Source organism: Sparus aurata, chromosome 12 (genome assembly GCF_900880675.1).
Source record: "Sparus aurata chromosome 12, fSpaAur1.1, whole genome shotgun sequence".
Classification (NCBI taxonomy): Eukaryota; Metazoa; Chordata; class Actinopteri; order Spariformes; family Sparidae; genus Sparus; species Sparus aurata.
The window spans coordinates 25,981,964-26,008,904 of NC_044198.1; the positions used below are offsets into that span (position 1 = coordinate 25,981,964).

General features: G+C 42.7%; 1 protein-coding gene across 3 annotated transcripts; it reads right to left on the minus strand.

The window, feature by feature from the left end:
- Positions 1–100: 100 nt before the first annotated feature.
- On the minus strand, positions 101–26,394 carry zfyve16 (zinc finger, FYVE domain containing 16). Of its 3 annotated transcripts, none has more exons than XM_030435217.1 (18): positions 26,135–26,393; positions 21,380–21,489; positions 18,946–21,002; positions 17,828–17,924; positions 10,990–11,166; positions 10,754–10,893; positions 10,299–10,515; positions 9,321–9,443; positions 9,058–9,213; positions 8,748–8,972; positions 8,402–8,484; positions 7,410–7,514; positions 6,860–7,010; positions 6,600–6,680; positions 6,363–6,525; positions 5,747–5,852; positions 5,477–5,653; positions 101–5,352 (listed from the first exon to the last, which is right to left on the minus strand). In XM_030435217.1, exons 2-18 carry the CDS (start codon positions 21,447–21,449, stop codon positions 5,194–5,196), a joined length of 4,287 nt encoding a protein of 1,428 aa, XP_030291077.1. In that variant the 5' UTR covers positions 21,450–21,489; positions 26,135–26,393; the 3' UTR covers positions 101–5,193. The 3 variants fall into 3 exon arrangements, with proteins under 3 accessions (XP_030291077.1, XP_030291078.1, XP_030291079.1); XM_030435218.1 differs by lacking the exon at positions 26,135–26,393 and adding an exon at positions 25,560–25,713; XM_030435219.1 differs by lacking the exon at positions 10,990–11,166 and having other exon boundaries at positions 26,135–26,394.
- Positions 26,395–26,941: the final 547 nt, after the last annotated feature.

Here is a 26,941-nt window from a genome sequence, read left to right on the forward strand (position 1 = left end):
TTTTTTATCTTTTGTTGCTCCATCGTGTAGAAGGACGTGCAGGTTCTGGATGAACGCTGCCGTCTCAACGTCAGACAACAACAGAAGGATCACAAACAAATCTGATAAAACTCATTTTATTCTTAAATACACGAGCTATTCAGAAACGGATCAGGACCCAGATACCAGGTTCACCAAATAAAGCTGGTGCTTATGAATAAATACATGATTTACACAAAGACACAATCAGAGCAGAACCGTCCTTCTCATTGTTGACTCAGGGGGAAGTTTGTTCTGATCACCCCAGAAAGAAAAAGTCATTAAATCGCCTCCCAAAATAAAAAAACAAAAACAAATGTTCACATCTCATCAGCCGTCCACAAACTGTCGCTGTGTGTTTTCAGGTTGTTTCCTCGGCAGGTGAGCAGGTGAGCAAACTACCAGCTCACATCAGAACCCATTCAGATCTGTGTTTAGAGGCAGAATAACCTCCACATTCACCTGGTGTCCACAACTTATTCCAGGGACTCTGAGAAGCTTCATGACTCTAAACTTTCTGTCATCTTCTGGGATTTAAAAGCTGAAACACTGATTTGTGGGAATGAATGAAGATGTGACGTCTGCGGTCGTGGCAGCAGCTCTGAGAGGCCGGTCTGTAGGCGTTAGCAAAATGCTAACGACAGCATGCTAACGTATGATGTTCACCATCTTTGTCTGCTAATTAATGCAGCTGAGTGTCGTCAGAAAAATGTTGGACGTTAAAGTAAAAAGTGTTAATAACGCACTGTATTGTAGTCGTTAGCAGGTAGAAGTGTCACACCTTCTGTTGACACCTGTACCTGGAGGCTGCTGCCAGGTGATTAAAGGGTAACTCCACCAGTTTTACACAGTAAAGTGTTTCCAGGTCTCATGTGAAAAAGTAGTGTGAAGTCTTTTTTTGTGGCACCAGAAGAAGCTGCATGTGATCTGATAAACTGCCTCCAGTGATGTCACGCAGTGGCCGAGTTGCATTGTGGGTAATGTAGGCAGCAGGTCTTGATCAGTAAGAAGATTGTGTGGAATAAAAAGCCGACATCTCTGCTGCTGCTTTAGGATCTTGATCATTTGTATTTAACCTGCAATTGAAACCAGGATGGAGCGTTTAACCAGGTGAACTCAGGTAAAGGTTTCAGCCAATCGTGAATCTTGACATGACGCCACAGATTTCAGTGTGTGCAGCTGTGTTTAGCCTCTCTGCTGTTGACTAAACACGTCTCCTGTGAGGGCAGGTGAGTCAGGTGAGTAAAAGCAGCCTGTCAGTCAAAAAACGGGGCAGAATTAAACAAACTCCAGCTTCTGTTCAGACACTTTTCTTGTTTCGATGAGTCGGAGTCAGTTTCCCTCTCAGGAATCACCGAATGAGCCGTTAAACAACTTAACTTGGAGGTTTATAATAAAAAAAACAAAATAAAACAGGGGCAGCAGTTTGATTTACTTGTTTTATACGATATTTATAATCATCAAATATTAAATCTCTGAGCATTAAGACAGTTTGAGTTGAACACAAGAAGTAAACAAGCTGTTTCTTTACCTGCACACTCATCTCTCTGCGTTGCTTTTTGGGGGGATTTTCACACTTTGTGACAAAAATGATAAATTAGATTTGTTTATTTCTGGAATTATCTGTGAAAACTTGCTACACAAACTGCAAACTGAACGAAGCCGATGTGTCCTATCAAAAATATGAGCTCTGTTTGTTTTTTTGTTAAAACTTTTATACCAATGATTCCAAAAATAACTCTTCAATATTTAAAAAGAAACCAAAAAACAGAAGTCTCGATGCATTCAGTCCTTCGTTTATACATTTGGACACATTTGTTGACTGCAGAGGGAGAAACTGGGACGAGATGAGCGACTTTAAAACATGCTGATCTTATTTTCTGACTTTAAAGAGAATTTAGCGACCGCGATTCTCGTCTTTAAACGCAGCACTCGTACGTGAAGACCGGCAGTTCGGATGTCGCTTTAGATTCTGAGGACAACAAGAGAAGTTTTATCCTCCGGTAACAAACCAACACTTCCTGTACACCCACACTGAAAACCCCTCGGAGCTGTTTTAATGGTTCTAAAGTGCCTTAAAGCTGAAGAGTGAAAATACATTAAATAAACTGAAGGACAGGAAACAGCTCAGAAAGAGACTCGGAGCTCAGAGTGGTCACACCGGCTGTTTGTTTATATTTTATATCAAGTAAAATCTTCTTATTTGATTTCTGTTGGACAATTTGTACAAAAAAGAAAGCATAAAAACAAAAAAGTTGCAGTTTAAACTTCGGTTTTTGTACAAATTTAACAAACCAGATGAAAAAAAAAAAAAACTGCTCATTAGTGATTTAGCTTTAGGTGCTAGCTGTTTCCACCTGCTCCCAGTCTTTATGCTAAGCTAAGCTGTAGCTTTATATATAAAGGAACAGTTCCCCACACATGCGGATGGAAAGTCAGGCTCACAAAACATTTCTGGAGCTTCACAGCAAAACAGCAGCAAGACAACTGAAGTAGATGGGCAAAAAAACAATAAAATAAAATATGAAATGCTTTAATCTGAGTCTCCAGGAGCCCTTAGATCCCAGAATGATTTGAAAAGACGTTATCTGATGACACCCTCCACACGCAGTCGAGCTGGTGCGCTCTCTTCAGACAGCTGACATGTTGAGTTTAGCAGTGACGGTGAAGATTTCATCTTAAAAAGGCTGCAAATAAAATCTCTTCAAATCAGTCTGGGATCTCGGGGCTTCCAGAGACTTGGATTCCCCCGGACGAGATGCATGGAGCCATTTCATGTTTCTGTTCAGGAGAATGCTGCAGCTCTGTTTGAAGCTCCAGAAAAGTTTTTATGGACGATGAAACTTCACCTGACTTTCCATCAGCATGAGGGTGAGACGATAACGACTGAGGGTTTTATTTTTTTGGGTGAATTGTTCCTTTAAACATCAAAACATAAGAGTGTCTATCACCTGCCAAGAGAGCAAATTAATGCATTTACCAAAATATCAAACTATTGGTTTGAAAGTTTTCGCGACGCCTGCACATCTGTGAACAAATCTTAAAACAGACAAAAAGATGTGAGATGAGTAAAAGTGACGTAAAGATCAGCTGTGCAAAATGATCATTAACTGAAGCAGACACGTAAAATATCTTAAAATAAAGACAAATCATTGGTTTTTGAGTAGGAGCTGAGAAATGCTGGTCAGCACTGAAGAGATCAGAAGTTAAAAAGTCTCGATGATCGCAGCTGAAACTCCACGTTCACCTTTTAGAGGATCAGCGAGTGACTGAGGACGAAGCTCTCGTCAGACGATCGCAGCTCTCCATCAGAACACAAACCTGTTACTGACACCAACAACACGGCCTCATGCAGGAAACATCTGTACCAACAGACTCCAATTGTCACTCTACAGCAGGAAAGCTGTAACGATTAGTCAATCAGTGGAACAGCTGTCGACCGTCACATTAATCATCAACTATCTTGACAGTCGATTCATCGTTTTGAGCCTTTTTTAAAGAACATTTCCAAAATTCCAGCTTCTTAAAATGTGAATATGTTCTGCTGTCTTTCCTCCTCTGTGACGGTTAAATCAATATCTTTGGAGATTTCTTAATGATCTACAACTTAAATAATACTGAAAATAATCACTAGTTGCAAGTGATCCGCAATTTGTTGTACGAGTCCAGCAAACGGAAAATACTTCAAGAATTATAACATTAATCAGAACGAGCTACTTACAAAAATATTCTTCTCACCACGTCAGCAGCATCGTGAAGCTTCGAGAGCTTTTGCTGCTGAACACCTGTAACATCACCTCAGTACGACCTCGTCACCACGCTCACACACAACATATCTGCAGCTTCTAACTTCATGTCAGAACTTTTCTTCTTCACCTTCTTTATTTCTGTCTTCTCTTATGATGCAGCTGAATATGAGTTTTTCTTTTTACTCTTTTCCTCCGGGGACGTTTTTGTGAATTAAAAATGCAAACTTAGCAGAACAGGTCGCCTTAAAAACCAAAGTGATGTGCCTTTTGATTCAGCTAACTGAAATATCTTAAAAACAAATCTTCATTCATCAGGTTGAGACGAGACAAACTTGTGCAGAGTTTGGTGAAATTAGTTTGGGACGACCTGACGTGCCAGATCGTATGTGACTAGTTTATTTTTGGGCACTTTAAAAACAAACTTGGCAGATGATTTAACAAACCATCTGGTTAATTTCAACCAATCAGATTAACAGAAGGAGATCACTCCCACCAGTGGTGTCAGTCGTTTTACTTCCAGAGAAGCTTTCAGTTTTGTTCTTTGCTCATCGTTCCAAAAAATAAACTCTTTTTTTGATATAACTGATGCTAAAGCAGCTACGCTAACCTCTTGAGGAGCCGCCGTTGGTTTCAAACAAACAGCGGCTTCTCTCGCCGGTCGTCACGCCTGAACCGCAGCTTTAGCCTCCTCACAGGAAGCTGATTGGTTCAAATACTGTGTTCGGCCAACAAGTGCATAGCTTGAAGCCCGGAGAGACGAATTTACAAGATGACACGATCAGATCTGAAACACTCGAACGAGCGAACTCAGGACAGAAAATGTTCCTGCATGAGGCCCGACGTCTTCCTGTGCAGTGTCATCATCACTAACCAGCATGTGAAATGAGAGCATAGTACCTTTGACAGGAAATGAGATTCTTTTTGCTCCTGCGGTGAACATGTTCAGCTACGTATGTACAGAATCACCTCTCAAGTACTGAAGTACTGAATACTGCGGTCAGTAACATCCCGTCCTTTAATGTCATCATTTCATTCAATAAGCCCATATTAAAATATAATAAATACATCCAAACGAGAGGCGTTTCCATGGAGAGTCTGTGGGAAACATTCACTGAGGAGCTCCGAGCTGACGGAGGCCAGCGGGGAGCCTGGAAGGCAGAGCAGAAGAGAACGTTCGAGTAGTTTGGTTGCATTTGGTCGTGTTGTCGTTTTCCTTTATTTAGTGTTTGGCTTCTCGTATTAAAGCAGCTTTGGTGAGCATGGAACACGCAAACACGCGACAGATCAGTTCACACTCCGACCTCAGAGTGTGAACGTTGTGCCAGCGGCTGCTCGTCCGTCGTCCTGCCGCCGTCAGCAGCTGCTCCGTCTGTGCTCGAATACCTTCTGTCGGCTGGGTCTGTTTGTGTCGCGGTCTGCGTGTGCGTTAGATGGCGTGTGTGATGTAGAAGATGAACTCCATGTCCATGGCAGTCTGCGGGACACTCGCGCTCCCTCCGTGGATGACGGGGATCAGGGCGCTGTCCAGCTCGTTCATGTAGCGCTGAGGGAGGAGGCGGCCTCCGCAGCCGGCCTGGTACTCCACCTGAGGGCACACACACACACACACAGACACACACACACTGACTTCAACTGAACACAGATATTCTAGATAATGTCGGGCTGCAAGTAACAACTGTTTGATGACTCTGATCAGTTATTTTTATCACCATGTCAGCCTGTGTGGAGATGCGGAGAGAGAGCGAGTTGATGCCGCTGGAGGTGAGAACGGCGAGGTGAGGAGTCAGAGCGCTGCAGGTGGCCACCGCCATCTCCTTCTGAAACACGCTGCAGTTGGACATCACCGACGCCAGGCTGCAGTCTGCAGTCTTTAACTGGTAGAACACCTGCAGGGACGTTCACACATTCACTGTCAGCCGGCTGTGAACTCACACTGGAAGCTTGGTGTCAAGAATCAGTTCAGTAAAGCGAAGATTCACCTCGGTGCATCTGATGGAGCGTCCGTCTGACTCGAACTCTGCGTCCTGCTGCACCCTCACGCTGTGGACTCCATCCAGAGGTCGCCCGTCCACTCCGCTGGTTCTGCTGCAGATGAGCATTACAGACAGGAAATCACATTACAGATAAACAATCAACAATTCGTGACACTTGAGTGAGAGAAACTAGGCTGAAGACGAGTTCATTTCCTTTGTGGCTCAGTGAGCAGGGAAACCACAGTCGTCTGTTCTGGTCTTGGTGAAGAGTTTACAGTTATGAGCGATCAGCAACTAATCTGCCACATCTTGTCAACAATAATTAGACCTGGTGAATCACATCTGAGCAAGAGAGAGATTTAAATTCAAACACTGTCTGGGAAAACAAAAAGAAGGAATTTTGTGCTAGAGATTCATTTTGGAAGATAAACTCTGTTTTTAGTATTTTCTTCTTTCGTCGTCACCTCTGTGGTCATGTAAACTTTTTCTAGAAACTGTTGCAGCACAGAGATTTACTCCGTGTATGACCAGCTGGATCAGAGAGTGTGTAGCATGAAAGTAGTGCAGTGGTGAACAGGTTGCACAAGAGTGTGTAAACAGCCGTGTGTTCTGTGGTCGTTACCCCGTGTTGACAGGTGAACTCCAGTCCACCCAGCGGACGGTGACGTTCTCTCGGACCTCCCCTCCGTCATTCCTGCCGCAGGGAATGTTGAAGTCCGTCTGCTCCCTCAGGGCGGTGCGCAGAGACTCCATGGTCTCTGGAGGGATCTGCACCATCAACCCGTCTGACACACAAACACAAATCAGAGTTAGGGTTCAAAATCACGAGTAAAATCACAGTGCAAATCAGTAACTTTACCTTCAACGATGCTGGACTTGGCGATGAATCCTGAGGAGGCTTTCAGGGCCCCATTGAACACCACAAAACTGGCCCCAGTCACTGTAACAACACACAGAGCGGCACAGCGTTAACTGTTCATACAACACCGAGCCAAGAGACAACAACAGACATTAGATCATCAGCATGTGAGTCAAGTTATTTCTGTTCCTCTTCCCTCATCTTCTTTATTGGGAAACAAATAGAGAAATGGCCGATGAGGCTGAGTCGCTCTCTCTCACCTGTGCGGGTCTTCCCCGGCATGCTGTTGGCCTGAGTCTGATAGTTTCCGTCCTCGTTCTGGAAACACACCAGGTGAGAGTCGGCCTCCGAGCTGAAACGAGCTCCGATACTGATGACGTGCTCGTTGGAAGCGTTTACCACCTTCTGCATCTGTAAAAACACACAACAAGTGTTATTTACAGTCTGTTAACCGCCATTTGTTTATGTAAATATGTGAGTTTGGGCTGTCCCAGGTCAAAACTGACAGTTGTGAGAGGAATGTGGTCGATGCTTTTCAATCCTACAGGGGCGACTGCCAAAACAAATATTCACTTTGAACTCTTTTATTATTTATTATTACTCTATCATTGTTATTGCACTGTTCATACAGGTGGCTTTAAGGACGTGTAGTTGTAAGTGGTAGTTTTTGATTTGGGGAATTTTTTCCGCCTTCTTGCTGACATTTAATGAGAAGATCGATGGCACGCTTTAAATGTGAAGACAAGAGAGTGGAATCGATCGAAAGTTTAGTTTCCAAAATGTGGAATTATTCCTTTACAGCCGTCTCACCTCGTTGAAGCTTCCTTTGGGAATGTCAATGTAGCTGTGGCCCATCTCCATGTGGATCCTCAGGCCCTCCACCACTGACAGACTGTACTGGTAGTTCCTCAGGTCCTGTCAGAAAACAGTCCAGGGAAACTGAATCATGTCGGCAAAATATTCTCTGTTTTCATGTTTTCCAGTCAAATCTTCTATTGGTTAATAATAACACACAGATGTCTTTGACTTCTCTTTCTCACAAACTAGAATAACTGTTACAATCAGAGCGGTGCTGTTGTGTCACCAGATGTTTCTGTTCTTTGAAGTCCTGACGCTCTGGATCCGTGTTCACCACAGATAAAAAGAAAGTCCTAAAGCTTCAGAAGTCATCGACCAGTCATCACTTAGTTTGCTGCATAGACTTTAGAGACTTGCCTCGTAATGAATCAATAAAGACATGTACATTCAGATAAAAAGACAAACTGACCCTCGAGGCAAACTGAAAATGTCACACGACTACAAAGAGCTTTCATCCAAAAGCACAAACTGTGTGTGAGGTTCTGTACGAGTCGGACCAGCTGACGACACCGCCAGAGGACGGATGATTCAGTTCTTTAGAAGAACTGTGTGATCAGCTGCGTCCAATGTTCTCAGATTCATTCTGCTCTGCTCTTATTAACCACCTACAGCTGCTGCGGGTCCAAACACATAACTGGAATATTTCTGTGGTGGCAGAGCTTAAAAATATTAAACCGTCTTTCTCACTAATTCTACTAACGAAAGAAAGCTTTGACACTTGTTTACAATCCCACAGTGATGGAGGTCTAAACTAATTTTCTTTTACTGGATTTAACCACAACAGTCCTCTGTGTCATTCGGGAAATAACCTAATTGTTCCTGAATGATTAACAGCAGACTGGACCTCCTCTAACGCTTAATTAAAAACAGGGTTTCAGCAGGATTAAAAACCAAACAACATGGTTTCAGTTGTGACATCGATCCGTTTGTGTTTCTGTACTTACAGCCAGTAAATTCATGATGGTGTGTCCCGTCTCTCGATACACAGATTCCCGAAAACGCAGACTTGTCAGTGGAGTGGGATACACTGAAGAAGAGAAAATGTTAGATTGTTATTACTGTGGATGAAGCGATTAACAGATCCCACTCTTGAACAAAAGTGACATTATGGTACAAGATTGTTTTGTTAAGAGCTGGGCTTTTCTGTTTTTACCATACCAAGTCAAAATTCCTCTTAAGTTAAAGTAAGAAACCTTCTTCAGAGTGAACGTAATGCTGATTAAACTGGCGTCGAGTCAAGACAGTACAAAAGCTAAACCGGACAACAGAAAGCAGCAGGAAGCTACACACCGCTGTATTCAGCTCCGAGCCGGAGAAGCAGCCTGAGAGGAAAGACTTTGGCCCAGGGGACCTCCAGCTTCTGGATGAGAAGGCCAAACAGGAAAGGCTGAGGGGGGAGAGTGAGGCCATCTAGAGGCTGACAGGTGGGAGAGAAGAAGAGCATCCCAGCGTGGTCCTTACTGCCCAGAAAGCTGCTGGTGAACGTCACGTTATCCAGCTCCTCCAAGAACTTCCCTGAAACAGAACAACGTGATTCTGAAGCAGTTTGTTTCTCCTGTAAACAGAAACTCACACAGACGGTTTTGGATGTGCTCTCTACCTTTTTGGGCTTCTTGGTAAATGTTGAGATAGAGCGTGAAGAGGTCTTTTGGAAGAGCTTTTTCTTCTGGCAAACACTCCAACAAAAACACCAACTCTCTCTGACCCAGAGCCTGCAGCCCGTTAGAGCCGAAACACCAGCACTGCCGGCTGCCGTCTGGACCAAACGGAAACACTGACGGTTAACAGGGAGCACGTCTAAACACATCCATTACCCTCCTTTTATACCATCTTACTATCAAGATTTTAAATAATTCTACTCACGTGTTACGAGCTTGACGTTGATGAGCAGGTTAGCGTTCAGAACGAAGGTCAGAGGTCGAGGTCCTCCTTCTTCTAATAAGTGCAGAATCTGGCACGGAGCTGGACTTTCCTCAACCAAAACATCTACAAAGAAGAAAAAAATCACATTTCAGATTACAGTTATGCATTAGAAATCAGCAGCATGAATATGAAACACTGCTGGTCTCTTCCAATCCGTCACCGTGACGGCGTTTTGTCACTCAGACATCAGACTTAAGTGGTGTTTACGTAATTGTTCGTTAGAGCTGGAGATGACCCAAATATCAAATCTGTACTCGAAAGCCTCCTTTTTCTGATGTCACATCGTCTGCTGCACTGAGTGAGAGACAAGCAGCTGATAAAGAACGAGAAATGGAGTTTAATTAGTCTCCACAAATGCGATCCCGCGAGAAATTCTCAAATTCTACTGAAGCTTCAAAGCCCTGAAACTGTGAACCAGGACAGCCCGAGTTAACTCAGACATGATGGGACATTCAAGGAACAGCCCTGTGCAGGATATTTGGCCTCTTGTGATGTTATGAAGAAGGACGAGTGTCTTCTGTTCTCACACAGGCTCAATCAGACACAGATTTGAAACCACTAAAGTCAGAACTGTTCTTTTTAAAGTGATCTCTTAATTTTCCATCAACTTTATAACTTCATAGACAGTCCTATTGTCTGTTTATAAAGCGTTGAAGGACAGAGGGTGTTGTACAAATTGTGGGAATTGTAAAACCCACAGAGGTACTGTATCTACAAATACATCTAATTCATCTATTTAACTCCCCCCCCTCCAGCCTAGTAGATGTGACTTTTACTGAAAACAATTCAGCACTTATTCAACATTAGACTTGCCAAACAACATGCAAACCTGCCAACACATTTTCATAAAGATGTGCATGTTTGAAATGAGCTCTACAACCACTGAGATTGTGTAAATCCACTGAAATAAACACACACCTCCTGCTTCATCCTCTCCGGTGGTGATGAGCAGAGGAGGGAGCTCATCCTCGTTGTCTGGCAGCAGGCTGGGAACTCTCTTCACTGAAGTACCGATTCCAGAGAGCAGAGCGTAGTCCCAGGGTCCAGACACCGGAGGTCGAACCACCTCTACGACCCCTGAAGCTTCAGAGGAGGAAGAGCCGCCGACTCCGACCTCTGACCCTGCAGAGCCGGGCTGAAAAGAGAGCAACCAGTCCTGTTATACTATGTAGTTATTTTTACTGCCCAAAATACTGAAATATTTATAATCTGTAGAAAACTCAGTGAAGCAGACAACAGCCTATTAAGCACCTGGGGAAGAATCAGCTTTCTCAAAATAAGTTGTTTAAAAACAGTGAACTTTGGTGAAAAAGTCCTAGAAACTAAACTTAAGTAATCTCGTGTTTCTGTGTAACCCGGCTGCGCGGTCTTACTGTTGTTGGATCCGGACTGCCACCACTGAACTCCTGGGAGCTCCTGCGGCTCGTCACCGACAGCTTGGTTGTGTCTGCCACCTCTCCGTTGGGCAGGATGCCATCAGCGAACCACACGCGCTTCTGTTCACGGGGACAACCTGAAGACACACAGAAGAAGGACGTTTCTTCAAGGGTTCAGTCCAGGAAAGCAGACTGACAGTGAAGTGAAGCACAGACTTTAGGAGTAATCATACTGTCGTTGTTTGGGTGTTTGAGAACGGACACAGGCACCATGACGGTCGGTGGAGGTGAGTTAAGAGTGCCGGCGGCGCGAGCCTGCTGCAGAGGGGGGATGGTACTGCAGTACTCAGACGGGACGTTGGGGTTTGGACTCGGACCCGAAGGACTCATCATCCGCTCCAGGGCCTGAGCTACAAGGAGAAACATGTCACAGACGAGCGTTAATTTTAGAGCAACTTTCAAGTTGATTGATTAAATCGTTTTCTGTTTTCTCAACTCGGTGTGGCTCCAAATATTCAATGTTGGTCCAGACGTAAATATCTCAGCAACTATTGGATGGATTGTCCTGAATTTTTTGTGCAGACGTTGATGGTCCACAGACGATGTTTCCTACTGACGTTGAGTTTTCTTCTCGTGACATCATCAGGTTGATATTTTTGGATTTCACTGAAATGTTGTGACAAACATTCAGGTTCATGTCGGGATGAAATATCAAGATTTTAGTCATTTCTAACTCGCGCCATCACAAGAGCAAATTGTTATTTGTATTTATTTGTAATTAGTTGTACTATCAAAAAACTTGTTTAGCTAGTTTGACAATCGATTAATTGGTTTGATTAATTCATAATAAAAAATCTAAATTCTCCGATTCCAGCTTCTTAAATGTGATATTTTCTGGTTTATTTCCTCCTCTGTGACAGTTAACTGAATATTTTTGGGTTGTGGACAAAACAGGACATTTAAAAAGGACGTCATCTTGAGCTTTAGGAAACACTGATCGATGTTTTCCACCATTTATAATCGATTAATCAAGAATGTACAGTTAAAATAATCATTAATTGTAGCGATACTAAAGCGAGATTTCTGTCTCTATCTTTCAGGAAACACTGACGAGTACTGCAGATGTTTTGTTCTGGTTTGCTCTGACTGCTGCTCTCAGCTTCCACCGGCTCATCGAACACTTCCGTCCATGTGCAAAATGATAGAGAGCAAAATCAAACTAATGGATACGAAGGAAGGAAGTGGCGGTTTCTGATGGATGGGTGTGACTGAAGTGTCGGCCAACATACTGACCAAAACAACTTGGAAATTGAATTCAGTGGTCGATATGAAGGCTTGTTGCTGTGAGGTGGCTGTGAAATCTGTTTTCTGCTCTCTAATCAGTCGAGCTTAATGCAGCATTGTAGAAGCTCAGTTCTTTAGAGCCCCAGGAAAATATTACATCCCGTCTAATATCTTAAATTTATCCAGTTAAGCCCTCAAGTTGCTTCTTTTCATCAACATATTTTTTGTTTTGTTTTACTTTATATCTATGCAAATGTTTTAAAGTTTTATTGTAATGCACTTTGTTATGTTTTGCCATGTTTTCTCCTCTGTTGTTTTTCTTATAAGTCTACAGGTTCTTTAGACGTCTGAGGTTTGTGATACCACTCATCCACCAATATAAGCACGTGTCCACTGGTTAATTAAATGTGGGTAAACTTGGCTCCAATTTCCCATTGCCAGGAGACGAGTTTGGCTTTTTTGGGGGGCTGAGTCATGTTCAATGTCACAAATACGCTGGAAAAAAGGGAAGTCGACAGCAGCATTGAGGCCGGTGATGTAACAGCGATGACTTTTCTTGTCTTTTACTTTTGTCTCTCTTTCAAACTCAACGCCGACTAGACGATGTTCGAGCGCTGCTTGAATGGAGACAGATGAAAACTATTTGCGCCCCAACGTCCAAAGCTTCAACGTCCGTATTAACGTCTCGCCGGTGAATCAGTGTCATGTTGTCAATGCAACGGATCGGAACTGACCAAAGCAGAATCAGTCAACATGGAAATGAAAGTCGATCGAACTCTTTCCCACTGAGGAAGAAAGCGGGATGTTATAGGTTGTTTTACCACCTATACAACAAAATTAGTGGGTTTTTTAAAAACGCAGGTAAAACCTCTAAACATGGGCGATAAACTCCTTTCACATTGCTAGGAGGAGAGTTTGTCTCTCTGTTTGTTGTCATGAACGCACCGGACAAACAGGGAGGAGTGACAATCAGCAGATCACATCATCAGACAACATGAAGAAGATGTTAAACTTGTTTCTTTATCTAGAATAGTCTGAGGTAAACACATCGTTTTTCCAGAGCTGATGATGGAAGTTGCTCAGGAGTGAGACGTCTCACTTCTTCATTAATATTATTATGTTCACCCCGGTGTCGTGATCACATAACAGCCGATCAGAGGTGGAGATGACAAATACTCGTGACTACCTCAGAGTCACTTGACCCAGGACTGAATGCCTGAAGACAAAACGAGATGTTAGCGGATATTCATTTTTGTCCGGTGTGTCAGGGGTACTTGTGTGTTGTTTATAGGCAGCAGGGAACAGCAGGTCATGTTTTCCTGAACACAAGGAAGACGAATTTCCTTCAAGTTAGCTTTTCTTTGACACTGGAGGAATGCGAATACAGAATCTCTGCCTGAAGCGAAGATGAGGTTTGGACTTTTGTGCCAAGTGATCAGATGTCAGATCAGATCAGATGTAGAAGCAGAAGTGGAGCGTGAGTGTGACTGTGCTCGCTCAGGGGACATAAGCTTGACAGAAAAAAACTGCACACGGCCGAACAGTCATGTTTCAGTGACCACAGGGGGAGTGACTGATTACCGTAATGACTAATTTGTGTTTGGTTGCTGCTCAGCAACAATACTGCAGTACATTCCTGTAGCGACATGTCATTGTTTTCTATAAGGCGAGATGAAAAAGCTTCTTCTGTGTGGTCCTGTCACAGATTTATAAATGGAGCTATTAAATCAGACACATCCAACATCTGACTGACAGCTCGGCTCCACCTACACGACGTGATATAGTGCAGATGAATGAAGGTTATTACAAACGGGACCGACATGAGTTGTTACCTCCAAGTCTTCCGGTTGCACTCCCGGAAAATGCTGATGTAGCACTCGTCTACATTATATTGATTAAACATCATGGATCTTTATCGATCTGTTTTGTACGGACAGCAGCTACAGAGAGCCTGACAAGAGCACAAGAGCACACGGCAAAGACATTATAATAATTCAGAGCCTTGTTAACGGGAAAAGTCTCTTGTTGGTCACACAGCTTCACTACAAGGAGAGTTGTTTCACCTTGTTCTTGCGAGGAAAGGATGACAAGGCACAAAAAGTCACCAAGGGCTTCAGGCTAATTACTTCCAAGCACGAAATCCATCTGCGACCACATTTTAAGCAATTACATACAAAGATATTCCTCTTAAAAATCGCGTCAAAATGATGATTAGACATCAATAAACAACAACCAAACACAGCAGCAGTTTCAACACAACAACAACAACAACAGTCGACTTATTAAAGAGTCAGGTGCCTCTTACCTCGTCATCCCCTCTGCTACAACTCAACCAGTCCACATCACCGTAAGTCTGTTCATTAGCCTGACTTCAGACACTCCCATCACTGCTTTCCCACTCCACGCTAATTTCCATTAGTCTCCTCTGTCTGTTGTTAGCCTTAATAGCCTGTTAGCTTTAGGCTGGCGTGTGTGCGGTAAGCCTCACATGCTGCTCACCATACTGATATGGAGGGAGGGAGGGAGGGAGGGAGGGAGGAGAGAGGTGACGGAGAGGAGAGGAGGATCGCATCACACCGCTCGAGCATCCACCGGCCACCAAAAGTGGATCACCCCTTTCTCTTTCGTCTTTATTTAGACATGGTGTGTGTGTGTGTGTGTGTGTGAGCATCACATGTCTACTGCGTTAGGCGGGTCCTAAAGCACACACACACACGCACAATCAAGGGCAAATGCCAGTGTCCTGTTATAACTCTCCTCCCTCTCTCCATCCATCTTCCCCCTCCCGTCTTTCTCGCTCGCTCCGTGTCCACGCTGCAGTCTCTACCTATAAAAAGGTGCCTCTCTGAAGAGCCTTTCATCATCAGGGCACACCAACACAAACAGCAGACGTGTGGTTTGAAGTATTTCTTACACGGTGTAAATTTAAAAAGACACCAACATGCTGCTTATGTTCCTTAAAGACAGTTCTTAAAATGAATGTTTGAATTTTTTATAGATTGCTCAGAGATACAACAGAGAGCCCCTGAGCCACTTTGTACGGGGGGCTTTTTTTGTGCGTCGCGCCTTAAATATTCATCAGCTGCATAATGAAAACGTTACTGTGATGTTATTAAGTTTTAATGATGAATACTGAGTTCTGTCTATTTTAGGATTTTAAAGATGACTCTGAGGTTTTAGTCCTGTGAGAAGATGAAGATACTCAAATCAATTCCATCCTGTTAAGATATTTACTGTCATACGGAGGCGGTGAAACCTTCCTTAAAAAAAGGGGATTTTTAAAGCTGCATGAGCTGATTTATTTATTTATTTATTTATTTATTTTTATCTTGGACGCCCTGAAAGGCAAATGAGAAAAAATATATAGATGATGACCAATTATTTAAGATTAATCTAAAATGTTTTCTCTCCTGTGTTTATGGTTTAATTACAGGTGAAAAAAAAAGGTTTTGTCACGATAATCTTCCCCTTCGCTTCGGTGAAAGAAAAAAACAGTTTTGCCTGGATAGTTACTTTTTGTTCATCTGTGCAAACAGTTAAAACTAATTTGGGGCAGGTGAAAATACTTTTTGCCAGATTCATCTTTTTTAAATGAGTCATCACCTGGTTTTTTACATATCCAGTCCCTCTTGGATCGCTTTGGATCAATTCTTAAAACTTATTAGAACATTTTTTTTTTTTTTTAAATCAAACATAGAGCTTGATCTGACACTTTTTCATACCGCGACTTTCTCACGCGAGATTATGCGCGAGGTTTTGACCGGTCCGGATGTGCATTGTATTAATATATAATGAGGCGCACGTTGATTGGCCGCAGGAAGGACAGAGCCGGAATGGGGGGCGAGCCTGCATGCACACAGACTCCAAAACATAAACAGCCCGCTGTCATGGTGCACACACTAAATGACGGACCTTACGGAATTCAGGCATTTATGTACGAGCCGGAGTCGGAAACCGAACGGGAGAGTGAAGAGGCAGAGACGGTGGAAGAGACACGTTTACAGCAGGATGTCTCTGAATGGTAAATTCTTTTTTTCCTTCTTACTTTTCACACTCATGTTTTACATGTAAGACCTGAGTTTTAATGCTGCGGTCACGATGTATGGCGTGGAAATGACAGCGAAATAGGCAGATTCGAAGTGCTCACTCTGGCTGAGGACGGCTGTGAGCCGATGCTTATGCAAGTAGCCTCCTGTGGTAACGTCACCACAGGAGCAGAGTCAAAATCTCGTGCTTTAGGAACGCGCACTACTGTGCGCTATTCCTGCTCGGAAAAAGAGCCAAAGCGAAAAAAAATAAGCCACTTTCAAACTCCAGCTTTTCAGGCAAGTTTCAACAGAGGTCCAACACCAATATGCATGATTTAACGAGAGAACTTGCGATTTCCGGGTGATGACTATTTGTTGTTGTAATACTCAATTCAACCACAGGAGGGTGAAGTGCTCGTCTATGTTATTATGGATCCAACTGGTTTAGCCCTACGCTGCCTGTGATTGGTTAAGTGTGAGGCAGGAGGATGTAGGGTAAAGATCTGAATATCAGGGGAAGCCAATGATTAAAAAAGATTGAAAAAAGTTACTTTGAAAAATTATCCATTAGTATCAAAAGTAATACAGTTATACATATATTTACATGTATATAAACACTGTATACTTTGGCTCAATATTCACTACTTTTCTAATTATCATAATCATTGTTTTTGTTTTTAAACTATGATTTCTGATAACAAATTAATTTCAAAATGTACAACTTTGGCTCTGATGCAGCATCAATCTGCAAAGTAACTAGTAACTAAAGTTATCAAATAAATGTAGCAGAGTCGAAAGTAAAAAGTACAATATTTGCCTTAAAACTACTTCAACTAGTTTTTTTTTTTTATTAGTTTCAAAATTGAATAATAAAATATTATGCACAAGTAAACAAAAAAAATCAATGCACCTTTTAAACTTTTTTTTTAGTAGTTAAGACGGTTTTCAGTTTGATTCTCTGTCATGTTTTTATTTTAAAATCTAAGTTTGTCTCTTGAGATCATGAGAAAATGATCCTGTTGTATCGGTAAAACAACATTTGTTATTCTGTGATAATTATATAAATAATAGAAAATAATATGTTTGACTCATGACTGTTTAGAGCCTCCATATTTTCCTGCCTATTGACAGACATAACTAACAAATGGGTTAATTAAAACTATCAAGGGGCTGGAATGAGGTTGTAAAGGGCTGCATTCGGCCCACCGGCAGCCAGTTGTCTCATGCCACCATAATGCTTTGATATCAATATATTGCCAAGCCCTGCTTCAAACCTGTACTCATTACACACAGCCTCTAATCCTCTATCAGCAGCAGAAGCACTGCAGAAGAGACACTCTCTCCGTCTACAATAGAGACAACTAACTGCTGTGTGGCCAACCACCTTGTGCACTCACATTTAAATCACAATATTGAAAAAGCGTCTTCAAAGGGCTTCAAAGCCACTGTCCTCTCCTGTTATATCTCCCTACAGGGGCTGCACACAAACAACAGCTAAATCCCATCTCAGAGGTCTGTCAATAATTCAAAACCGATCAGAACCAAAGCCCAAAGAATAAATCGCCTCTATTGTTTCATGAAATAATTCTCAGCCATCAAACGAGTCCTGAGTGACTCTGTCAACAATCACTGCAAGACTGAAACCAGACTTGCAGACCAGCTCGGAGCTCATCTCTGCTCGCATGTGAGTAGAAATATGAGGAAGTGAGCAGTTAGTGGTTGAGCCAGATCAGGGGATCAGGCTGAACTCTGGTCTTACCTCTTTGTATGGTATCAAAGCAGACGACACACACACGAGCCTCTTTCTCCAGGTACTTCAGCTTACACTTCCTGTTGCAGCACACGGCACAGTACACCTGCCGCAGAGGAGAGAGGAACACAGTGACCAAGGATTCACATTCACATACACAAAATCAAAGATACAACCACCTGCAGTATATGGAGACATGTTTATCTATCTGGTCAACATGGGAACGATAACACATCCGAAACAGAACTCTCTAATGCTGTTTTAATCACTGGTCTTTAGAGGACTAAGCTCCATCTTTAGGAAACACGGCTCAGTGTCTTTAGATGAGCTGAAAAAAGAACTGCTGACTCATGCTCTCAGCGTCCGTGAATCCGCTGAGCTATATTTGCCCCCGGGACGTAATCCTTTTTATTTAACTATTTCTGAAACACGCACACTTCCGGACATCTTTCAGAGGACATCAGCGTCGAACAAAAGGAGCGCATGCAACTTCTCATTTCTGCAATCATACAATCTGCAGAGAAATACTGAATGTGAAACGAGGACATAACTGAGGCTGATAGGAAAATATTTGGTCAATTACATTTTATCCAGAGCTGCAAGGATTAGTTGATGAAGCGACTGAAAGAAAATTATTGGCCAGCTATTTTGATAATCGGCTTATCTTTTCGGACACTTTTCAAGCAGCGAAGTTAAACATTTGCTTGATTCAGCTTTTTAGATGTGAGGATTCTCTGCTTTTCCTTGTCATGTATGAGTAAATGAAGTCTTTGGGTTTTGGACTGTTGGTTCTATCAAATAAAGCAATTTGAAGATGTCACTTTGGATGCATTTTTCAAATTTTTTTTTTATTTTACTGGACAAGTTATTGATTAATCGTGAGGATAATCAGTCAGCAGACAGGAAAGATGGCTGCCCTACAGATGGATTGATTTGTCACCAGTAAACCTGCTGAACCTTTCACCTTGAGCTGTGAGCTGTAATGGAAAAAAACTAAAGAATTTAAGACAATTGTTTTCGTCTTTTGCTGAGAATCTGCTGCTTTTCTTCCTCTCACATTCCTGGAACTTAAATGTTTCAAGGTTTTGGTCTGTTGGTCAGACTAAACAAGACATGATGACGCCTACCTTCCCGCAGGCTCGACAGTGATGCCGCCTCTTGGTGAAAGTGAACCTCTGGTAGCAGTTCATGCAGTTGGGAGCTTCAGAGTCTGGTACCCAGGCAGGCTGCCTGCTCCCCAGCTCCTCCACCCCCTCTCTCTTCCAGTTCACTGGTCTGGCACCATCTGTGGGTGGCTCCCCCGGGTAAGGTGGGGGCTCTGAGAGTTCATCGTACCCCACGCTGTACTCCTGTTGCTCCTGAGTGGTGTATATAGGGCTCAAATCCCTGACGTTGGAATGCTCCTCTGAAGGATTGGGGCTCGTGGGTGAACTCTCTTCGTCCTCTGCTCCACTCGGCTCTTTTGTGGAATCACTGAGCGTCTGAGGCTGCTCCTCTCCTTCCTCCCCTGCTGGTGGAGATCTAACAGTTTGGCAGTGAAGCTGTTTAGGTCTTGCACCTCCATAGGAGGGCTGCTGATCAGGGCTACTGCTGTGCTGGGACTGGAAAGTGTTGCTGGTCAAAGAATCGCTTCCCCCAGAGGAGTGTTCAGGCTCTTCTTGGCAAGAGTCCTGCAATTGTGATGAAGCACCAGGGTTTAGACTTCCCTCTACAGACACACACATTGATCTGTCACTCTCTGGAGATGACAGGCCCTCTAGATCTTCCCGTCGACCACAGCTCCTCAGGGCCTCTTCCACGATCCTGCCCTCCAGGCCATTAGACAGAGATTGAGACAGACTCTCCGGTTGAGTAAAATCTCCAGAGCTGCTACAGTAAGACATCCGACCGCCCTGCTCTGCTTCTGTGTGAGCCTGCAGGAATGCATCCAGCTCCTCGTCTGTAACCAGCAGCTCGGCCTGGTCGCTCTCAGGCAGGTATTCAAAGCCAAACTCAGGAGGATCCACTGGGCTGGGCTCTGGGTGATCACAGGAGGCGAGGTCTGCAGAAGGAGCAGCGGCAGCAGGTTCAAGAGAGAGATGTTGCCCCTCCGGTGACATCCGGCCTCCTGCCACCTGCTGGGACGAGTCAGCAGGTTCCTCTATATGAGCCCTGTCCTCCCTGGCTTCCAAGGCTGACAGGGAGTCTGCCTCTGTGCTCTCAGAGACGTCTGCCTCGTCACACTGCTCCACAGCTTGACCCGACTCATCCTCTGTGGTCTTCGGGTTGACCAGAGCTCCACACATGGAAACAGCTAAGGGCAGGCATGATAAACCAACCGGCTCGCCGTCTGAGGCGCCTGATTTTAGACCTTCATCAGACTCCGCCTCACATTTATCTGAGGCTTCTTGTGACTCGTCCTCGTTATTCACTGAGGATGTTTCTTCTGTGCCGTCACCAGGCAGAGTTCCCTGCGGTTCGGAGTGGTCCAAGGAGTTCACCACCACTTGGTTTGTGCAAGCCGCTTCCTCGCAGTCCATCTCCTCTCTGTCAGCTGCCTCAGTGGTCCTTTGTGACAGTGAATCATCTGTGGGCTCGCAGCTTCTCTCCACTGCAGCAGGAAGAATGACGTCCAGCAGACTGAGAGAGGCAGAGTATTCACCGCTCTGCTCACAGGAGTCTAAACCAAGCAGCTCGTCTCTCCCTGCAGACGCTTGATCCTCCTTGGTGTCTCTGCAGCCAGCACCCTGCTGCTCTCCATGTACACTGACCACAGGACTGTCAAAGTCAACAAGCAGCGTCTCCTCCTCCTCCATTTGCTTTTCCACCATGTCCAGCTCGCTGAAAGCATCGTGGCTGTTGGCCCTGACCAGGATGGCCGAGCTGGTGTCATTCACCAGGTCACACACCGGTTTCAGAGCTCTGTCCGGGCAGGGAGGGGCAGAGCTCTTACCTGGCCGGCGATCCACAGAGGACAGAAGGTCCACTGCGGTGAGAGGCTGACCTTTGACCTCTCTATCATCACTGCTGCGGTTATTTCCGCTGGAGGTGTCAGGACAGCTGTTGGCAGAACCATAATGAAGAGAGTTGAGGTCAGGGAGGTTTGGCGGGACAGTGGACGCCTCTGAGGATAAACACTGAGGGCCCAGGGAGGAGAAGGGGTACACAGAAGGCTTCAGGAAAACAGATTTGCATTCGTGTTCCTCTGTAAAAACAGACAAACAAACAAAAAAACAAGTTAAACTCCGACACACTTAAAATCAGAAACAGTTTGATTTTTAAACGTCCACAAGAGAGATGATCTACCAGTGTCTACATACAGGAGGTATTTTTGCTTATTGTGATGTTATTTATCTTCAAATGCTTGCCTAATTTCAAATATCTGTATGACCTAAGGTTAAAAATTTGTCAATACAGCATAATTATTACAGATACAACATAAATCTAAATATCGACAATCTCTGGGGAACCATAACAGACATTTCTCTCTGTTTTTTGGACATTTGACAGACAACTTATTAATGTTTTCATTAACTGTGAAAACAACGAACAGATTAACTCATGATGTGACATAAGTCTTACCAGTGTTGAGCTCAAAGTCATCAAGCAGTTTGTCCAGATCACATACAGCTGCCTTGAAGAAGCTGTCCATGCTGGGCTAAAACAAAGGGCCCTGTACCCCCCACCGATTCCTACAAAGACAAAAAAAAAATAAAAAAACAGCTTGTTGTTTTACTGGGAAAGGAAGAATTATTTCAAGAATCATATTTTTTCAGTGTCTTGCTCTTTGGGCGGTGCTGCAAAAATCTCCCCAAGAGCAAGAATCTAGGTCAGTCCTTGACACATTAACCCAGTGTGACATTCCTGTTTCCTCATTCAACTTGTAGCAAAGCAGGCTGCACATATTTATAGCAGCAGCTGCAGGAATTAATGCAAACAGCAACACAATGTCAAACATGACAAATAATAGATAAACTAAATATATCCATGTCCAAACCTCATGAAGTGAAACCAAATATTCAGCCTTCAGAGGTCCATTACAGGAGCTATTCCTAATCAGGATTCAAAGAACCAACCACACCTTCAAACTGTATAAATATTTACAACAAGTAGATTGACGATGACGCACAAACACTTTCAACCGACCCTGAGCTGCTGATGGACTTGATGAAAACACTGCCTGGTTCTTGGCCAAATTATGAACTTCTTGCTTCTGCAACAAATTTCATCGAGCTGTTTTCTCACACATCTAAATCATTAAATCAAATGTGAGTATATTTGGGGCCCGGTTGTTAATCTTTTCAGAGGACAACACAATTCTTGTAAACCATCAAGGATCATGTGGATATGATAACAAATAAGGCCAGTCTCCATTACTGATTGTAATTATTTTATCAGCATATTGATGAATGTTCATGACCCAGATCATTTCTCCTGACCTCAATATCGGCCAATATGTTTATGTTTATTTACATAAAAACATAACCAACATTTCAGCCAGCATGGTGACAGAATAACAAAGACTTTGGCAAAGAACCTCTGAGTTCTGTCACATTTTATTTACTTGTTTGGTTGAGTGGTTTTATTCTATTTATTTTTCATTTATTTAGGACACTTTATAGTCCAAACAAAGTAGTTATCATGACAGGCCTGGAAATGATTTATCTTATGGTTCTGTATTACAGTAACTGTTAAGATAATAACATAGAGACACCATGTTGCTTTATCGCCCTGTTTTCGTTGAGTTAATGACTCATGTCTCCAACTCCTTTGTTCATGTGAAATCACTGCGAAACCTCCTTCAATGTGCACAAAACTGTACCCTATTTCAAGAAAGCCATTTTAGATCTCTTACATGTGATGTGTAACTATAAACAGCGTCTGAGATTCAAAAGCTGACATATCTAAAGGAATCATAGAAGAGGAAAACATGTCTGGTTGTAGTTTCACAACATGCTGCATCATGGGATCTTATTTCCCTGTTGTCAGTCAACATGTTAGTGCTGGTGATTACTGGCTACACCAACTAATTCACTCACTTCTTCTGGCTAAAGAATGGTTTTAGACTTTATCAAAGCATATTACTTTGAGACACTGCATAAAATAGAACAAGCTCATTTCATTCTGTATCAACAACAATGCAATTTGTATTGATTCTCTACAAAAGGTCGAGGCTTTTTCCACGGAGGCCTGAACACAACCACCTGAAGGCGATATGTCATGTCAAAACAATCAAAATTAACTCCTGACAGGGAAATATTCATATTTAAGTTTTTGTCACCAAATGTAAGTAAAGAAATGTGATACAATCTCACATCTCACATGTCTAATCTGACCAACTGTGCGGCAACACAAGGAATATTAAGGGAGGATACCTGCGTGAGTGACTCAGTTTAAGAGTACTGTGTAATGATCATGTGCTTGTGTGGCACAGTGGGAGTCTGGTTATCTCTCTGATGAACGGTCTGGCAGCTAACTGCCTGCAACAACACACAGCACTGCTAACACAACAACACCCTGAAGGGCAGATCGTTGTCAGGCCCACAGGGAGACATGGAGGTAAAGGGGGCAAACCTGTGAGATCAGCTCTTCAGTCCGAAAGTAAAAAGTCCACAGATCAATAAACACAAAATCCTGATACAGATCTGACTCAGCTCTTGTTCGAAACAGAATTTGTGGAAAGGCAAAATTCAGAAATGGGTTAATATTATTGGAAATGTAAATGGGTCAAACTTACGGAAGGCAGGGATAAAAATAGCTGTCTGTTGAAACTGAGGGCAAACATCTAACATCTTCTGAAAATGTGCCTGATGAAAGAAGTCTGAATGGCTATTACTAAAGCTGTGTGTCCAAAAATAACAAGCAGCTGCTTTTAAAAGAACCTTTATATTCATACTTTACAAAATAGACACAGAGCCAAAGACAACATTTAGTAGTTTACATACATTCTAGATAAATGGCTCATCTCAGCTTACCTCTGACGCTCTGGTGTTTTGCCAAGATGACAGATTTCGCTTTGTTTTCACGCAATTATGTAATTAGAGACTGTAAGAACATTTTCCTGACTACTCTTTATCATTTGATCCCTTTGTGTCTGAGCTCAAAAGTACTGTGGACTTTTACAGACAGATTTTACAGAAATCAACTGATGTAGTCTCTACAAAGAGGCAGCAGGCTGAAGTCACTCCTCAGGACAAAGGACACTCAAGAAGTAACTTAAGGAACACAAGTCGATGTTTGATGTAACAAAAGACTTTTTCGCTTCCTCATCCCTCTGTACACAATCACTGGTGACTTTGAAAGCTAAATATAGCTGGGAATGAGGAAACCAGCCCTGCAAAAAACTCATCTTAGAGTTAATCAACATAAATCAGCACTTGACATGCGCTGTCTGTCTGACAACAAAGAAAAATCATGAATAGATTATGATCATTTCTTCAACAAAGACAAACCAAACCTGTTTTGGTGAATTTCTTTAAGTTATGTATGCTGAGTATGAATGTGTTTTACGTCTTAGTTTGGTAAAAGCAAGAAACTTGAATTCAGATGTGTTCAGGTGCAAAGTTGTAGTTCTTCTGTTTGGTAAGGAAAATAGATCTGAGGTAACTTCCTTTCCTGATGTTTTAGGAGTTTCACAGTTCATTTATGGCACTGGAAGCTAATAGAGCCTGTGAGACGGAGTGGCTGCCTCTTTCAATAATCTTCCAGGGGAAACTGATCTGTTGTGACACAAAGTGGTATTACGAGATAGGACGGTCCGAGGCTAACTGCTTAGCATGCTAACTTTAGAGGATATCTCTGCAGCACAGCACATAAACATCTTAACATGTTTGTCTTGTCAAGAGTGTTGTTTCTTCACATTCTACTGATAACGTTTTAACTACCCCTTCTGGTATCATATGTATCATTTAATTGGAATAGAAACATAGAAGCAGCATTATAATTTCTGAGTCACAGCTAGTTAAGGTGGAACTAATTCAGTTACTCTATACACCATCGCACGCCGCCTTCCCAACATCACAAGACAGATCTCAATCTATATCACAGCATATCACGCACGGCAGACGTTGCGAGTTTAAACAACATTAAGAGACATAAACAAACAGAAAAGGCGTGTTAGTGTCTCGTATCTGCAGAGAGTTTCTGATTTTCTCTCTTTGTTGCTGCTCGGGACGCTTTACCAACCCAACATGTGTCTATTTGACGTCCTGGGAATGAGACTCAACAATCAACTGTTTTTGTGGGGCATTCAGGAACAGCTGGGACAAAAATCCTACTGATTCTACCTTTAACTTTAATAGTCTTTGAATCGTATTAACATGAAGTGAGCTTCAGTTAGCTTTGACCACAAATGTCCTTCAGAGGGAGACTTTTTACTCTGATACTCTGAGTACATGTCAGAGCCTGTACTTACTTTTTGCTTGAGTAAAGAAGTAGAATCATTATTTCAACTTTTACCTTTACGTTCCCTTTTAACCTTTTCAGTCATATCAGATACGTATTTGTACTTGAGTAACAGATGTGTGTACTGTTACCACCTCTGCATTATACTGCATTCAAAATCATGACGTGCAAGTAACCATTAACTACAGTTGTCAGGTAGAAGTAGTGGAGTACAAGTGTAAAGTAGCATGAAATAGAAACAACTCAAGTAAATGTAAAAGTACCCCATTACAGTGCTTGAGGAAATGTATTTAGTTAAAGGGCATCACTAGTTATTGTGTGACTGTCTAAAAATTGAAAGATGCTAAACAACACCTACCAGTGTAACCTGGTGCAGATGTACCACCGATAGCAACCGTATCAAGCTATGTATTAATCATTTAATTAATCAATATCGCCTCTGCATCTCATTTAAAGAGGTTTAGCTTAATGTGAACTCATTATCACATCTCACAAGAATCCACGTACGACGACAAAAGAGGGCAGCTCGGGTGACCAACGTTCACATGAAAGCCAACGGCTGTTTACTCTTTTACGTTACCCTACAAAATTAGCATCAGGCTAACTGACCTATATAGCATAACGATACATATCAAACCGCTGACGTTAGCATGTCACGTTAGCGACCAACACTTCAGCACAACAAAACACACTTAACACCTAGCCTGGGTGTTAATTAAAGGGCTGCCTGTATCTAACTGTTTAAGACTCTTAAACGCCGGACATTAACCAACAGCCTGTTGTTTGTCACCTGGAATTAGCGTGATACAGCAGGTGTAGCTAAAGTTAACTACTAGCCTGTTAGTTATAACAGATCGCATTAGCTGGCTAATGTAGCTAGCTAACTGTGGGGTTAACCTGGTTTTGTGTCTGGGATTTTTTTTTTCTTCTTACCAGCACTGTTTTATTCCATAACTCCGACGTCGTTGTCCCCAACAATTAATCTCATCTTCTGTTTTCAAAATAGCACCAACCGTCGTCCGTGTCGTCGTCTCATCCTCCGCGGATGTCAGTTAAAGTTGCCTGAAGAAGCTAGCTGTTGGATTAGTTTTATTGGAGATGTGTAAATTCTCCACTCAAGCGGCCATCTTGAACAGACTGTCGGGAGGTCACAGGATCTGCTCAGCCACAGTGTTGCTGAACCAGCCTGTGTCATTTCTCCACACACACACTCACACACACACACTGCAATCATTTGGGATTACAGTTCACATAAATGGTGGTAATTTACTTATTTAAGGCAGATGTAATCATTTAAACAAACACATTATCGTGGATGATCCCACTGATTTTTACTCACAGGATTGTGATGAAGACCTACATTCATTTTCAATTATTTTGTTACATTTTATTTGAGTACAAAAATGACAATAATGAACAAAACAAGATTTTTTTGTATATTATGTTATTAATGCACTCATGTTCAGTGTAGGATCTGAGCAGAGAAGACTGGGGACAATTGTAAAATCTTTTTATTTTGACTTCTTTACTCAAAAAACTCTTTAACTATTTAAGGCCTGGTCCACACGCACACCGGTACTTTTAAAAATGTCTTTTTCTCCCCTCATCCAGTTTAAAATAAAACCCATCCACACCTTCAGCATGTCAAGCCCACGTCAAAGCAACAGGTGGTGATATAACCTCTAGTTTTTGCTGAGTTTTTGAATAAAGACGTTGAATCAGTACTTTATTTGTACTTGA

What these genes read in the sequence shown, in the direction of transcription:
- zfyve16 (XM_030435217.1), bottom strand. Translation starts at nt 21,449, where the DNA reads ATGGACAGCTTCTTCAAGGCAGCTGTATGTGATCTGGACAAACTGCTT. An exon ending in ACTGTCGAGCCTGCGGGAAG is followed by an intron (nt 17,925 to 18,945) that starts GTAGGCGTCATC and finishes CCTCTGCGGCAG; the next exon opens with GTGTACTGTGCCGTGTGCTG. An exon ending in CCATCATGAATTTACTGGCT is followed by an intron (nt 7,515 to 8,401) that starts GTAAGTACAGAA and finishes GTTTTCTGACAG; the next exon opens with GACCTGAGGAACTACCAGTA.